The sequence below is a fragment of the Mauremys reevesii genome, linkage group 3 (genome assembly GCF_016161935.1).
Source record: "Mauremys reevesii isolate NIE-2019 linkage group 3, ASM1616193v1, whole genome shotgun sequence".
Lineage (NCBI taxonomy): Eukaryota > Metazoa > Chordata > Testudines > Geoemydidae > Mauremys > Mauremys reevesii.
The window spans coordinates 27,110,911-27,123,426 of NC_052625.1; the positions used below are offsets into that span (position 1 = coordinate 27,110,911).

At 52.4% G+C, this 12,516-nt stretch overlaps 1 protein-coding gene across 1 annotated transcript in view; it reads right to left on the minus strand.

Annotated features, from left to right (window-relative positions):
• Positions 1–12,516, minus strand: part of EML6 (EMAP like 6) — a 374,873-nt gene that overhangs the window by 146,095 nt on the left and 216,262 nt on the right. Inside the window, exon 16 of the mRNA XM_039531367.1 lies at positions 11,881–11,986. Within this exon, the coding sequence (XP_039387301.1) occupies positions 11,881–11,986 (106 nt within the window). The remainder of the gene's footprint in view (positions 1–11,880; positions 11,987–12,516) is intronic.

Consider the following 12,516-nt stretch of genomic DNA (forward strand, 5'->3'; position numbering starts at 1 on the left):
GAACATCCTCTACTATGAGACTGAGTGCAGCAGCCATCAATTGTGTATGGTCATCTGGTGGTGAGAGGGAAGGTGGAATAAGGGCATCATCCAATGACGACAAAGTGCCTGTAGGGACTGCTGGTTCTGATGGTGCAGCTGAGACCAGCGGTGCTGACGGAGTGGGTGCACCCAGGGGTTCCTCCTGGAAGGTGGCAGTATGGGCAGAAGACAGGCCATATGGGCAATGCATACTGAAATGGTGGTAGGGGTCCCATGAGAGCCAGTAAGGCCAGGAGTAGGGATCTCCATGCATTAGCGGTGCCCAAAGGTAATGGAACCATGGGTTGACCACAAGATCATATCCCGGAGGGTAGAACTGGTGTCATGATTCCAGGCTGCAGGATCGGGCCAGGGAAAGGGTCATGTCTGTGTCAGAAGACTGGTTGGATTCTGAAGGGTCCAGAAGAGGAGGAACCGTTGGTACCAGCAGAACCAACAGTGTTAGGCATGATCCTGGAGGACGGTCAACGAGGAAGAGTGGAGAAGGGTGGAGCACAAGAGGTTCATTGCCCAAGGGTCCCAGTGGAGTCAACAGTGCTGGGAATGAAGTAGGGGACCCTGGTGCTGGAATGGAAGAATGAGATGGTGGTGTTTGGAGTGGTGCTCCATGAGTACTCTCTTTGCAGCTGGAGCAGGAGCCGAATCTTCCGCAGTAATGCACGACTTCTCGCCCGACCTATCATGGCTTGGGGAGGCAATGCTGCTGTCAAGGTTCCTTCCCCACTCTGAACTCTAGGGTACAGATGTGGGGACCTGTATGAGAACCTCTAAGCTTAGATGTGGTTTTGCTGCCACCACCCAAATTATTTATGAGTTATTTGGGAGTTATTTGGGAAACTCTGTCTACCTCCCCCTCCAGAATATTTTCCTCCCAAGTACTATAACCCTTCCCTGAGTAGCCTTGAGAGACTTCTCCACCAAGTTCCTGGTGAACACCGATCCAAACCCTTGGATCTTAAAACAAGGAGAAATTAACCATTCCTCCTCCTTCCCCCCCCCCCCACCAATTCCTGGTGAGTCCAGATCCAACCTCCTTGGATCTTAAAACAAGGAAAAATCAATCAGGTTCTTAAAAAGAAGGCTAAAGAAAGGTAAAAATCATCTCTGTAAAATCAGGATGGAAAATAACTTTACAGGGTAATCAGATTAAAAAAGTCCAGAGGAACCCCTTCTAGCCTTAGGTTCAAAGTTACAGCAAACAGAGGTAAACCCTTTAGCAAAAGGAACATTTACAAATTGAGAAAACAAAGATAAAACTAACACGCCTTGCCTGGCTGTTACTTACAAGTTTGAAATATGAGAGACTGGTTCAGAAAGATTTGGAGAGCCTGGATTGATGTCTGGTCCCTCTTAGTCCCAAGAGCGAACAACCCCCAAACAAAAAGCACACAAACAAAAAACCTTCCCCCCACCAAGATTTGAAAGTATCTTGTCCCCTTATTGGTCATTTGAGTCAGGTGTCAGCCAGGTTACCTGAGCTTCTTAACCCTTTAGAGGTAAAAGGATTTTGGTGTCTCTGGCCAGGAGGGATTTTATAGTATTGTACACAGGAGGGCTGTTACCCTTCCCTTTATAGTTATGACAGCTGCATTTTAAAGGTGGGGAGCTGCCCTTGTGTCCATGCTTCTTGTGCACGCAGTAGGACTTCGGTGGGTGGGGCTTCAGTGGGTGCTGGGGCGGCAAGTTGTATGGGCCCGTCGTGCCCGGGCTCCAGCAAATTCAGGGCCCTGGGGGCCTGGCTTCACCAAAGTTCAGGGGTGGGTCTATCCTTCGGCCCTGCCTGCCGCCCCAGCGTACCTCCTCCACCAAGCGTCTCCTCCCCTAAGTGTCCCTGCCTACCCTAGGCAGTGGGTGGCTACCCCCTGCAGCTCCATGCTGTGCTCCCTTGCTGGCCGCTGATGACTACAAGGGAGCGGCATCAGGGGGCAGGCTGAGGCAGCTGCCAGGGCCAGCCTTTGACCAGGGCAATAAGGGCAGTTGCCCAGGGCTATGTGCTGATGGGGGCACATTTGATATGTCCCACGTGACTTTACCTGTGGCCAGCCAGCTGGGTTTAAGGAAGGGAAGCGCTACTGCCAGCCCAGCCAGGGTCAGGGAGGGAGAGAAAAAAACAACACACACATCCAAGTTGCAGCTTGAGTCACTCACTCTCAGGTAACTCCTCTGGTGGGAGCAACAGCAGGGGTGGGTGTCCAGGGCGGGCGGAGGGTGGGCTCCCCACTCTTCCAGGACAGAAGGCCTACTGTAGAAACCATGGGGAGTGGGTGGGGCAGGCTATGCTGGGTCCCGACATGATATCTGGGATGGGCAGCTGCGGTTGATGCGAGTGTTGAAGGAGTGTGTGTGCAGCTTGTCTCTGTGTTCCGGCTGACTGGATGCTTGGAGTAGCCCTGCTATCTGGTTGGATGTTAGTGTAGAGCAGATCCGGGTCCACCCCTCTTTTCTTCCCCGTCCCCAGTAAGAGCCACACTTGTCCAGGAAAGGGCTTGCTCTTTCCCAGGGCACTGCCAGCAGGACTGGAGTGCACATTTAGCTCTGCATATTTAGCTCCCACGCAAACCAAGGGCGCTGCTGCAGCCTGCCTGCTCCCATCCTGTCCATTCCATCCTATCCCATCCCTGCAGAGAGTTGACACATGGAGGGAAGGGGCATTCACTGGGTCACATTGCCCCTCCTCCCCAGTTTTCTGCCAGGGTTTGCCTGCCAAACTCTTTCCCTTCTTCCCCCACTTGCTGGAGTCAGCCTGGGACCCCTGGGAGGAAGGAAGGAACAACTTCTTTCCCATAGGGGAACTGAGGGCAAGGGGGAGGGCTAGGCTGCCTCTGGAGGGGGAGGTATGACAACACTGGAGCTGTTGATGTGCCTCCCACCCATCAGCAGCTGACAGTCCTGTCCTCCCTGCTCCCCTGGCTCAGAAGCTTCACTCACTTGGTCCCAGGGGGGCTGCTGCCTCCCCAGAGTCAGAGAGGCGAGTGCATCAGACATAAATGAGTGTGACTGAGATCAGCTCCCCCATGTGCCTCCTTCCCTCTCCCCCAATCTGAACAGGAGTGGGAATGGGAGTCACAGTGGGTGGTGTCTGCCTGCCTGTTGTGCAGGGCTGGCTCTAGCTTTTTTGCTGTCTCAAGCACGGCAGTCAGGCAGCCTTCGGTGGCGCGCCTGCGGGAGGTCCCTGGTCCTGTGGCTTCAGCGTACCCACCGCTGAATTGTCGCTGAATCCGCGGGACCAGCGGACCTCCTGCAGGCGCGCCGCCGAAGGCTGCCTGACTGCTGCTCTCGCAGGGACCAGCAGGGCACCCCCCGCGACTTGCCGCCCCAGGCACGCGCTTGGAGCGCTGGTGCCTGGAGCCGCCGCCGCTGCTGTGACTTCCTTGAAACCCATTTACCTTTCACTCAATCCCTGACAGCCTGAGGGTGTGGGTAAAAGCATTCTTTTTTTTAACTGTTTCAGTTTCCACTACAAGTTGTACTTAACGATATACTGAAATTCCTTGGGGCAGGGCCTTGTCTAAGCTGTTGGGCACAATGTTTCTATACTGCATCAAGATTAAGAATAAGGAAACTCCTTTCTTTACTCCCAACTTAATCTCATATCCTGCAAACCTCATTCATCCTCTGGAAGTCACTGGGGTTCCTGCTGTTAGTGTGAGGATGGAACTGAGGAAAATGTGATTGTTGTGACTTACAGTTTCAATCAGGCCCTTAAACTGAGAGATAACTCTAGTGGGGACATCCCCTCCGCCCACTTCATCTCTGGCTGCTCTTGGTAATATGCACTTTTTATTTTTTTATAACTTTGATGTGTAATATACATTGTGTGGCCAGATGGCTACAGTAAAGAAGTGAGGAACAGGTATGTTAGCCTCAGGCTAAACAAATCCCTGGTACCATGGTAACCAAATGGCAGTTGCTCCAGGTTAATCAAGACACCTGGGGCCAATTAAGATCCTTCTAGAAGGCAGTGGAGATAGCTACATTGATTGGGACACCTGAAGCCAATCAAGGACTGGCTGAAACTAGTTAAAAGCCTCCCAGTTAGACAGTGAGGTGCACATGTGAGGAACTGGGAGCACGAGGCGCAAGGAGCTGAGAGGGTGAGGGTGTGCTGCTGCTGCTGCTGCTGGAGGATTGAGGAGTACAAGCATTATCAGACACCAGGAGGAAGGTTCTGTGGTGAGGATAAAGAAGGTGTTTGGAAGAGGCCCTGGGGAAGTAGCCCAGGGAGTTGTAGCTGTCATGCAGCTGTTACAGGAGGCACTATAGACAGCTGCTATCCACAGGGCCCTGGGCTGGAACCCAGAGTAGAGGGCGGGCCCGGGTTCCCTCCAAACCTCCTAACTCCTGATCAGACACAGGAGGAGTTGACCCAGACTGTGGGTTCCACCAGAGGGGAAGATCACTGAGGTGAGCAAATCCGCCAATAAGCGCAGGACCCACCAAGGTAGAGGAGGAACTTTGTCACAACTGGTGTTAGGAGTGGGATTTTGGTGTGCACAGTGCGGCGGAAGAAGGAGGGTGATTTAAAAAAAAAAAAAAAAAGGGAGAGGGTTTATTTTTTTCACCACAATGGATGACGTAGTGTGGGCACTGATACAAGCCATGGCGGCCCAGCAGCAGGCTACCCATGTCCAGGCAGCTGCCCAACAAGAAGCAATGCGGCTGCAGCAAGAGACTAATCACCTGCTGATGGACCAGGCTGCTCAAGACTGAGCTATGTTGAGGGAACTGGTAAACCAGGTGAAGATCCTTACAGAGCTGAACTGCGGCCATGATGGGATGCGGCTCATACGGGCCAGCCATTGGCTGCAGAAAATGATGCAGGAGGATGATGTAGAGGCATACCTTCTGGCCTTTGAGAGGACAGCCCTACAGAAGGCCTGGCCTCGAGATCAGTGGTCTGGCATCCTTGCCCCATTCCTGTGTGGGGAGGCCCAGACGGCCTACCATGATCTGCCTGAAGAGGCTGCAGCAGACGACCCCCAGCTGAAAGCAGAGATCCTGGACAGATCTGGGGTAACGACCACAGTGCGGGCCCAGTGGTATCACGAGTGGAGGTACCAAGAAGACAAAACCCCACAGTCCCAGTTGTATGACCTCATCCATCTCGCACGAAAGTGGTTGCAAACAGAGTCCCAGAGTTCAGAAGAGATACTAGAGGTTCTGGTCATCGACCGGTACATGAGGGCACTGCCACCAGATCTCTGCAAATGGGTAGGCCAAAACGATCCGTCCACCTATGACGAGATGATCACGCTGGTAGAAAGACGCATGACAGCCAGGGAAGTGACCCGACTACCCAAGGAAAGCCCCTTTCATAGCAAACACCCAACCCCAACCCTGGAAGGTGGGACAGCCAAACCCCTGGGGAAATCCTAGGCGGAGGAAGAGAGGGGCTGAAAACCAGCGGAGACCCCAGAAGGAAGGGATTGGCCTGAGTGGGGGGAACCCTGGGACTAAACCGCCTAACCCACATGATAGGAGAATGATTAGAAACGATTATAGTTGTTATGCATGTGGGGAGTGGGGACACATAGCAGCACAGTGTCCCAGCACTGAGGAGCCTATGCAATGCAACTTGGGGGATTGGGAGGTCCCGTGCTCCCTTATCCACCTTGCGGGCATCGCATTAGCCCTGCATAACTACACCAGGCTGGTGAAGATAAATGGAGCAGAGACTACAGCGCTTGTGGACTTGGGGAGTGCTATCACCCTTATATCGGGTAAGCTGGTAAAAAGTAGCCAGCTGCTACAAGGCAAACACATAGCAGTGACATGAGTGCATGGGGCCGTGAGCCATTACCCCACCATCCCAGTGGAGATAGAGGTTCAGGGGAACCCCATTGAGGTGACAGTGGGCATACTTCCTAAACTCCCATATCCTGTAGTCATTGGGAGGGACTATCTATGGTTTGATAATATACTCCCCCCGGAGAGGCTGGAGGGAGGTGGGAACCCTGTTGGCAGCGACTCATCATTGGGGGAATGTCAAACCCCAATGTTTTCTGAGTTTTCTCAGGATCTATTGTCAGCCGCCCAAATGGCCCAGAAGACAAAAAAAGAAAGGAAGGCCGTGAAGGCCTTGGGAACCCGGATCCTGACCCAGGGCCAGAAGACCGTGCTAATAGGCAGATGGACACAAGCAGCCATCAGAGAAATTACCAACACGGAAGGTGAGCCGGAGGCTGGCCCCAGCTGTGATGGCGACGAGCCATTGGAAGAAGCAGAAGCCGGCCTCTGGGAGCTCAGGCAGGTTAATCCTGGGAGAGAGACTTTCAGGCGGGACCAGGCAGAGGACCCTAGATATGATAATGTCAGGAAAGAGGTGGCTGAGATAGATGAAATACCAGTGGAGGGGAAGGTCCAGGGTCCAGGACCCTACTTTATAGTGAAGAAAGATCTCTGTACCGTGTGGTGCAAATGCAGGAGCAGGAGATACATCAACTTCTGGTGCCATGAAAACATCAAAAAGCCATATTGAGCCTCACCCACAGTCACCTGTTTGGAGGACACCTAGGGTAGAGAAAACCCAGGCCCGGATCCTGCGGAGGTTCTTCTGGCCAGGAGTATATGAAGATGTCAGGCGATACTGCACCTCTTGTCCAGAGTGTCAGCTACATAGCCCTCACCCACACTTGCGGGCCCCTTTGATACCTCTTCCAATAATAGAAGTACCATTTGAACGCATAGCCATGGATCTGATTGGGCCCCTACAGAAGACCACTTGGGACCACCAACATGTGCTGGTTGTACTAGACTATGCAACCTGATACCCGGAAGCTGTCCCCCTATGCAACACAGCTTCCAAGACAATAGCTAAGGAGCTAGTACAGATTTTTTCCCAGGTTGGGCTACCCAAGGAGATACTGACTGATCAAGGGACACCTTTTGTGTCCAAGTTGATGAAAGATCTCTGTTCATTGCTCCATGTACAAGCCCTACGGACCCCTGTATACCATCCACAAACAGATGGCCTTGTGGAAAGGTTCAATAGGACCCTCAAGGCCATGATCAGGAAAGTGGTGAGCCGGGATGGGAAAGATTGGGATACCCTATTGCCTTACCTCATGTTCGCCATCCGGGAAGTCCCACAAGCCTCCACAGGTTTCTCTCCGTTCGAACTACTATACGGGCGCCACCCCCGGGGCATATTGGATATAGACAGAGAAGCCTGGGAAGAGGAGCCAAATCCCAGAAGGAACATAGTCGAGCATGTACTACAGATGAGGGATTGGATAGCCCGAGTTACACCCATTGTACGGCACACTTGGAGAAAGCACAGGAGACCCAATGAACCCATTATAACCACCAAGCAAAGCTTTGATGGTTCCAACCAGGGGATCGAATAATGGTCCTAGTGCCCACAGCAGAAAGCAAGCTGGTGGCCCAGTGGCAGGGACCCCATGAAGTGACTGAAGCCGTGGGAGAGGTAAACTATAAGGTGTGGCAGCCAGGCCGCAGGAAACTAGAGCAAATTTACCACATCAATTTTCTAAAACCTTGGCATGATCGAGAGGCATGCTTAGTCACTCAGGAGACCCTTCCCCAGGAGGATAACTTACACGAGCAAGTGAGGATATCACCCGACTTGACGCCAATCCAAAAGATCGAGGCAGCCGACATGATTAATCGCAACCGAGATGTGTTCTCTACAAAACCGGGGCGGACGACTGAGACTTATCACTATATCCGCACGATCCCCGGAGCCAAGGTAACACTGAGACCCTAGCAAATTCCAGCAGCCAAAAGAGAAGAAATCAAGGCCGAAGTAAAGAAAATGTTAGAATTAGGCATTATTGAAGAATCCTACAATTAGTGGTGCAGTCCAATCGTTCTAGTGCCTAAACCTGACGGTACCACGATATTCTGAAATGACTTTCGCTGACTGAATGAAGTATCCCAATTTGATGCATACCCCATACCACGCAACAACGAACTGGTTGACCGACTGGGTAGTGCCCGATTCTTGACTACGCTGGATCTGACAAAAGGGTATTGGCAGATTCTCCTGACCAAAGAAGCTAAAGAAAAGACAGCGTTCTCCACCTCGGACGGGCTATTCCAGTATACCGTCCTCCCTTTTGGGCTACATGGGGCTCAGGCCACATTCCAGCACCTCATGGATAAGCTGCTGCGCCCCCATACTAGTTACGCAGCTGCATACCTAGATGATGTCTACACCAGACTGGGGAACCCACTTGGAGAAAGTTGAGGCAGTACGCACCTTAAGGCTGGCTGGCCTCACCGCTAATCCTGCTAAATGCGCCATAGGACTAGCAGAGGCTAGGTACCTGGGATATATTGTAGGAAGGGGTATAGTGAAGCCCCAAACTAATAAGCTAGAGGTGATTCAAAACTGGCCCTGGCCGACCCGAAAGAAGCAGGTCCGTGCATTCGTAGGCGTGGTAGGCTACTACCGACGTTTTATTCCCCACTTCGCCAGTAGGGCAAGTCCTCTAATGGACCTAGTGAAGGCCCGAGGTCCAGACATGGTGAAGTGGACCGACGCATTCATAGACCTTTGGACGGCCCTCTGTAATGACCCCATATTCATAGCCCCGGACTTTACCAAGGAATTTATTTTACAAAGAGATGCTTCCAAGGTGGGGTTGAGGGCGGTTCTGTCACAAATGATTGGAGAAGAACACCCAATCCTCTACCTAAGCAGAAAGCTGCTCCCAAGAGAACAGAAGTATGCAGTAGTCAAAAGAGAATGCCTTGCTGTCAAATGGGCCATGGAGACACTGCGTTATTACCTCTTAGGCCAGCAATTTACTCTTGTGACGGACCATGCACCCCTCCAGTGGATGCAGAGAAATAAGGAAAAGCATGCAAGGGTCACCAGGTGGTTCTTATCCCTCCAACCATTCCAGTTCCGCAATACAGCACAGGGTTGGATGCCACCACGGCAACGTTGATGGTCTATCACGAGCACAGTGCCTGGCGTCCCAAGTTGCCCAACCCTATGGTGTTGAGCGGGGGGGGGGGGCGGAATATGTGATGGGGCAAGGCCAGATGGCTACAGTAAAGTAGTGAGGAACAGGTATGTTAGCCTCAGGCTAAACACATCCCTGGTACCATGGTAACCAAATGGCAGTTGCTCCAGATTAATCTAGACACCTGGGGCCAATTAAGATCTTTCTAGAAGGCAGTGGAGATAGCTACATTGACTGGGACACCTGAAGCCAATCAAGGACTGGCTGAAACTAGTTAAAAGCCTTCCAGTTAGTCAGTGAGGTGCGTGTGTGAGGAACTGGGAGCAAGAGGTGCAAGGAGCTGAGAGTGAGAGGGTGTGCTGCTGGAGGATTGAGGAGTACAAGCATTATCAGACACCAGGAGGAAAGTTCTGTGGTGAGGATAAAGAAGGTATTTGGAAGAGGCCATGAGGAAGTAGCCCAGGGAGTTGTAGCTGTCATGCAGCTGTTACAGGAGGCACTATAGACAGCTGCTATCCACAGGGCCCTGGGCTGGAACCCAGAGTAGAGGGCAGGTCCAGGTTCCCTCCAAACCTCCCAACTCCTGATCAGATACAGGAGGAGTTGACCCAGACTGTGGGTTTCACCAGAGGGGAAGATCACTGAGGTGAGCAAATCCGCCAATAAGCGCAGGACCCACCAAGGTAGAGAAGAAACTTTGTCACAATTCTTTATTTTAAAAATTGTTTTATTTTTAAACACCCCAAGCCCCCTCCCACACCCCTCCTGCACCCCAACCCCTTGACCGAGCCCAGAGCCTGCACCCAGCATCCAAACTCCATCCCAGAGTCCACACCTCTCCCGTACCCAAACTTCCTCCCAGAGCCTGCACCCCAAACCCTCTCCTACACCCAAACTCCCTCCCAGAGCCTTAGGCATGTGAGTGGGGAGGCAAGACTTGGACCCATTCTGGGCACCACCAAATATTATACAAACCCGCTGCCCCTGGCCGGTGCCACACGTGAGGGACCCAGTGAGGCACTAACCGTCGGTGTTGGGTACCACTCTGGTGGTTCCATCAGAGCTGGGTCCAGTCTGTTGCGCACATAGGCACATTGCCTCCTCCATTAGAAAATTATGGAGGTGAAGTTCACAAGCTGCTCAGGTCCAAGATGGAAATGAGCAGCAGATGGAGCAGCGGGAAACTGTGGGCTTCATCCAGGTAGTACAGGCAATGAGTGTGTTAGTCACCCACTGAAAAGGAGTGAGGACACGAAGCACAGTTCTTGAAACTGGCTTGTTGGGGCATAGTCAGGGACGGCGAGTTGTATGGGCCTGTGGTGCCTGGGCTCCAGGAATATTCAGGGCCGGGGGCCCTGCTCCACCAACGTTTGGAGCTGGATCTCTCCCCAGACCCTGCCTGGAGTGGGCCTCGGCCCCTGCCTCCCCCCACCCGTGTGCCTTCCCCAGGCTCCGGAGCGTCCCCCCTGTGTGTCCCTCCCTGAATGAAAGCGGTGCCTCTCCTTTGCCTGTCTGCGCTGCCAGCTGCTGCTGCTGCACCTCAGGAGGGGGAGGAAGGGAGCAGGCACACACATGCTTGGCAGCCCCCACAGCACCCTCCGGGAGGAGATGCTGAGGGGGCTTCTGGTGGGAGACCTCACTCATCTCAGCTGCTGGGGCTTTGGTGAGTGTTTGACCCTGTGATCCACCCCCCGCCCCAGCAGCTACCACTCCTGCCCCACGCTGGGTAAGGGGCAGCCCCATCCCCACACCCAGTTAGGCTATGGTGAGGGGCAGCAGGCTACAGCAGGGGAGAAAGGAAGCCACATGTGATGGCAGTCCCCTCCCCCCCAGAACCCACCCACTCTCCCCCTCTCAGAGCTGGCACCCTCACCCCTTTCCCACACACCCCTCCGGCCCCCAAACTCCCTCTCAGAGCCTGCACTCCCAGCTAAGATCCTGCACCTAAACTCCATCCCAGAGCCTGTACCCCCACCCCACACACCCCCTCCTGCACCCAAACTCCCTCCCAGAGCCTGCACCCAAACTCCCTCTACACCCAAACTCCATTCCACAGCCAGCACCCCCTCCCACACCCAAACTCCCTCCCAGAGCCTGCACCCCTCACCCCCTTGCCCCATCCCAGAGCCTACACCCAAACTCCATCCCAGAGCCTGCACCCCAGACTCCAACCCAGAGCCCAACCTCTCAATCATCCTACACCCCAATCCCCTGCCCCAGCCCAGGGCCTGCACCCCAGACCTCCTCCAGCCACCCAAACTCCCTCGCAGAGCCTTAGGCAGGTCGGGGGTGGAGTTCGGGGCAGGGTGGGCTCTGGGCATTCTGGGCACCACCAAAATTTCTACAAACCTGCTGCCCCTGGGTATAATCCCAGGGCTGGGGAGGAGGAGGAGGAGAAGTTCCCAATAGGGGAAAAAAGCTCAAGGGAGAACCTAATTAACTCCTACAACCGAATGGACAACTATCTAACTAGAAAGAACTATGTACAACGAAAGGCAAATGCAGTACTCGTAGCTGGCTAAGAGCACAGAGGAACAGAGGGTTCCGACTCTGGAGTGGGGTCAACGCACACAGCCTCTTAAAACCTCAGTGTCATGTGATCAATGCACGATGCACATGTGAGTCAACGAAAACTACTATGAACAGTTCTGGCTCCAGTGCATGGTGCGCATATGCACCCTCATTTGGAATCCACGTAGAGAGCAGCACATGAAGAATAATAATCCATTTTCAGGGCAAAAAAAAAAAGTCCATGTATTTGATTTCCATACACAATCCTGCTCTTTTCAAACAGCCTATGTGAAATTGATCTTAATTAAAAAATGTCCTTTTATCTAAAAGAAATTTTTTAGACTAAATGACTAATTTTAATAATTTATTCTGATGTGTGTGGGTTGTTGCTTACCTGAAAAATCCAGTGCACATACTCCTCTTTGGTGCTGGCCTTTCAGCAATGATAAACATTTTAGTGTCTGTGTGTCCCACACATGAATAGCAGCATCTCTTCCAACCTAAATTAGAATGCTAATCTTAATAGCTGTTCATAAACTACTATAACAATATTTAGCAATTTTGCATCTTCAAAACACTTTAGAAGCAGTAACCTTTGCACTCATTAGATCTTATCTTCACCAAGAACTGCTCTCTCTCCAATTTCTCCATCTCTGACTTCCACATCCCTGGTCACCACTACTTCTCCCTTACTACCACCTATCTGCCCCCTCAGCCTTGCCCAGAAACCCCATCCTTCTGTGATTTCCTACCCATCAACATTCAGAACTTCTCTTTCATTCTCAGTGCCCTCGTCCTCACCTTCTCTTATGGTGGATATCTCACAACCATACAGACTTCCACTAATTCACTTTTCTGTTTTGCCATCCTTTTAGTCACACAGCTCTACTTCTCCACCTTCACTCAGTCCCACACCCACAATCCCAGCTGTCTTTTTTTTAACCACCTTTGAATCTTTACTTAACCCTCCCTTTTCTGTCCCTTCCCCCCCACCATCTCTGCACAGCCTTCAAAGGAAATGTTGAAAACA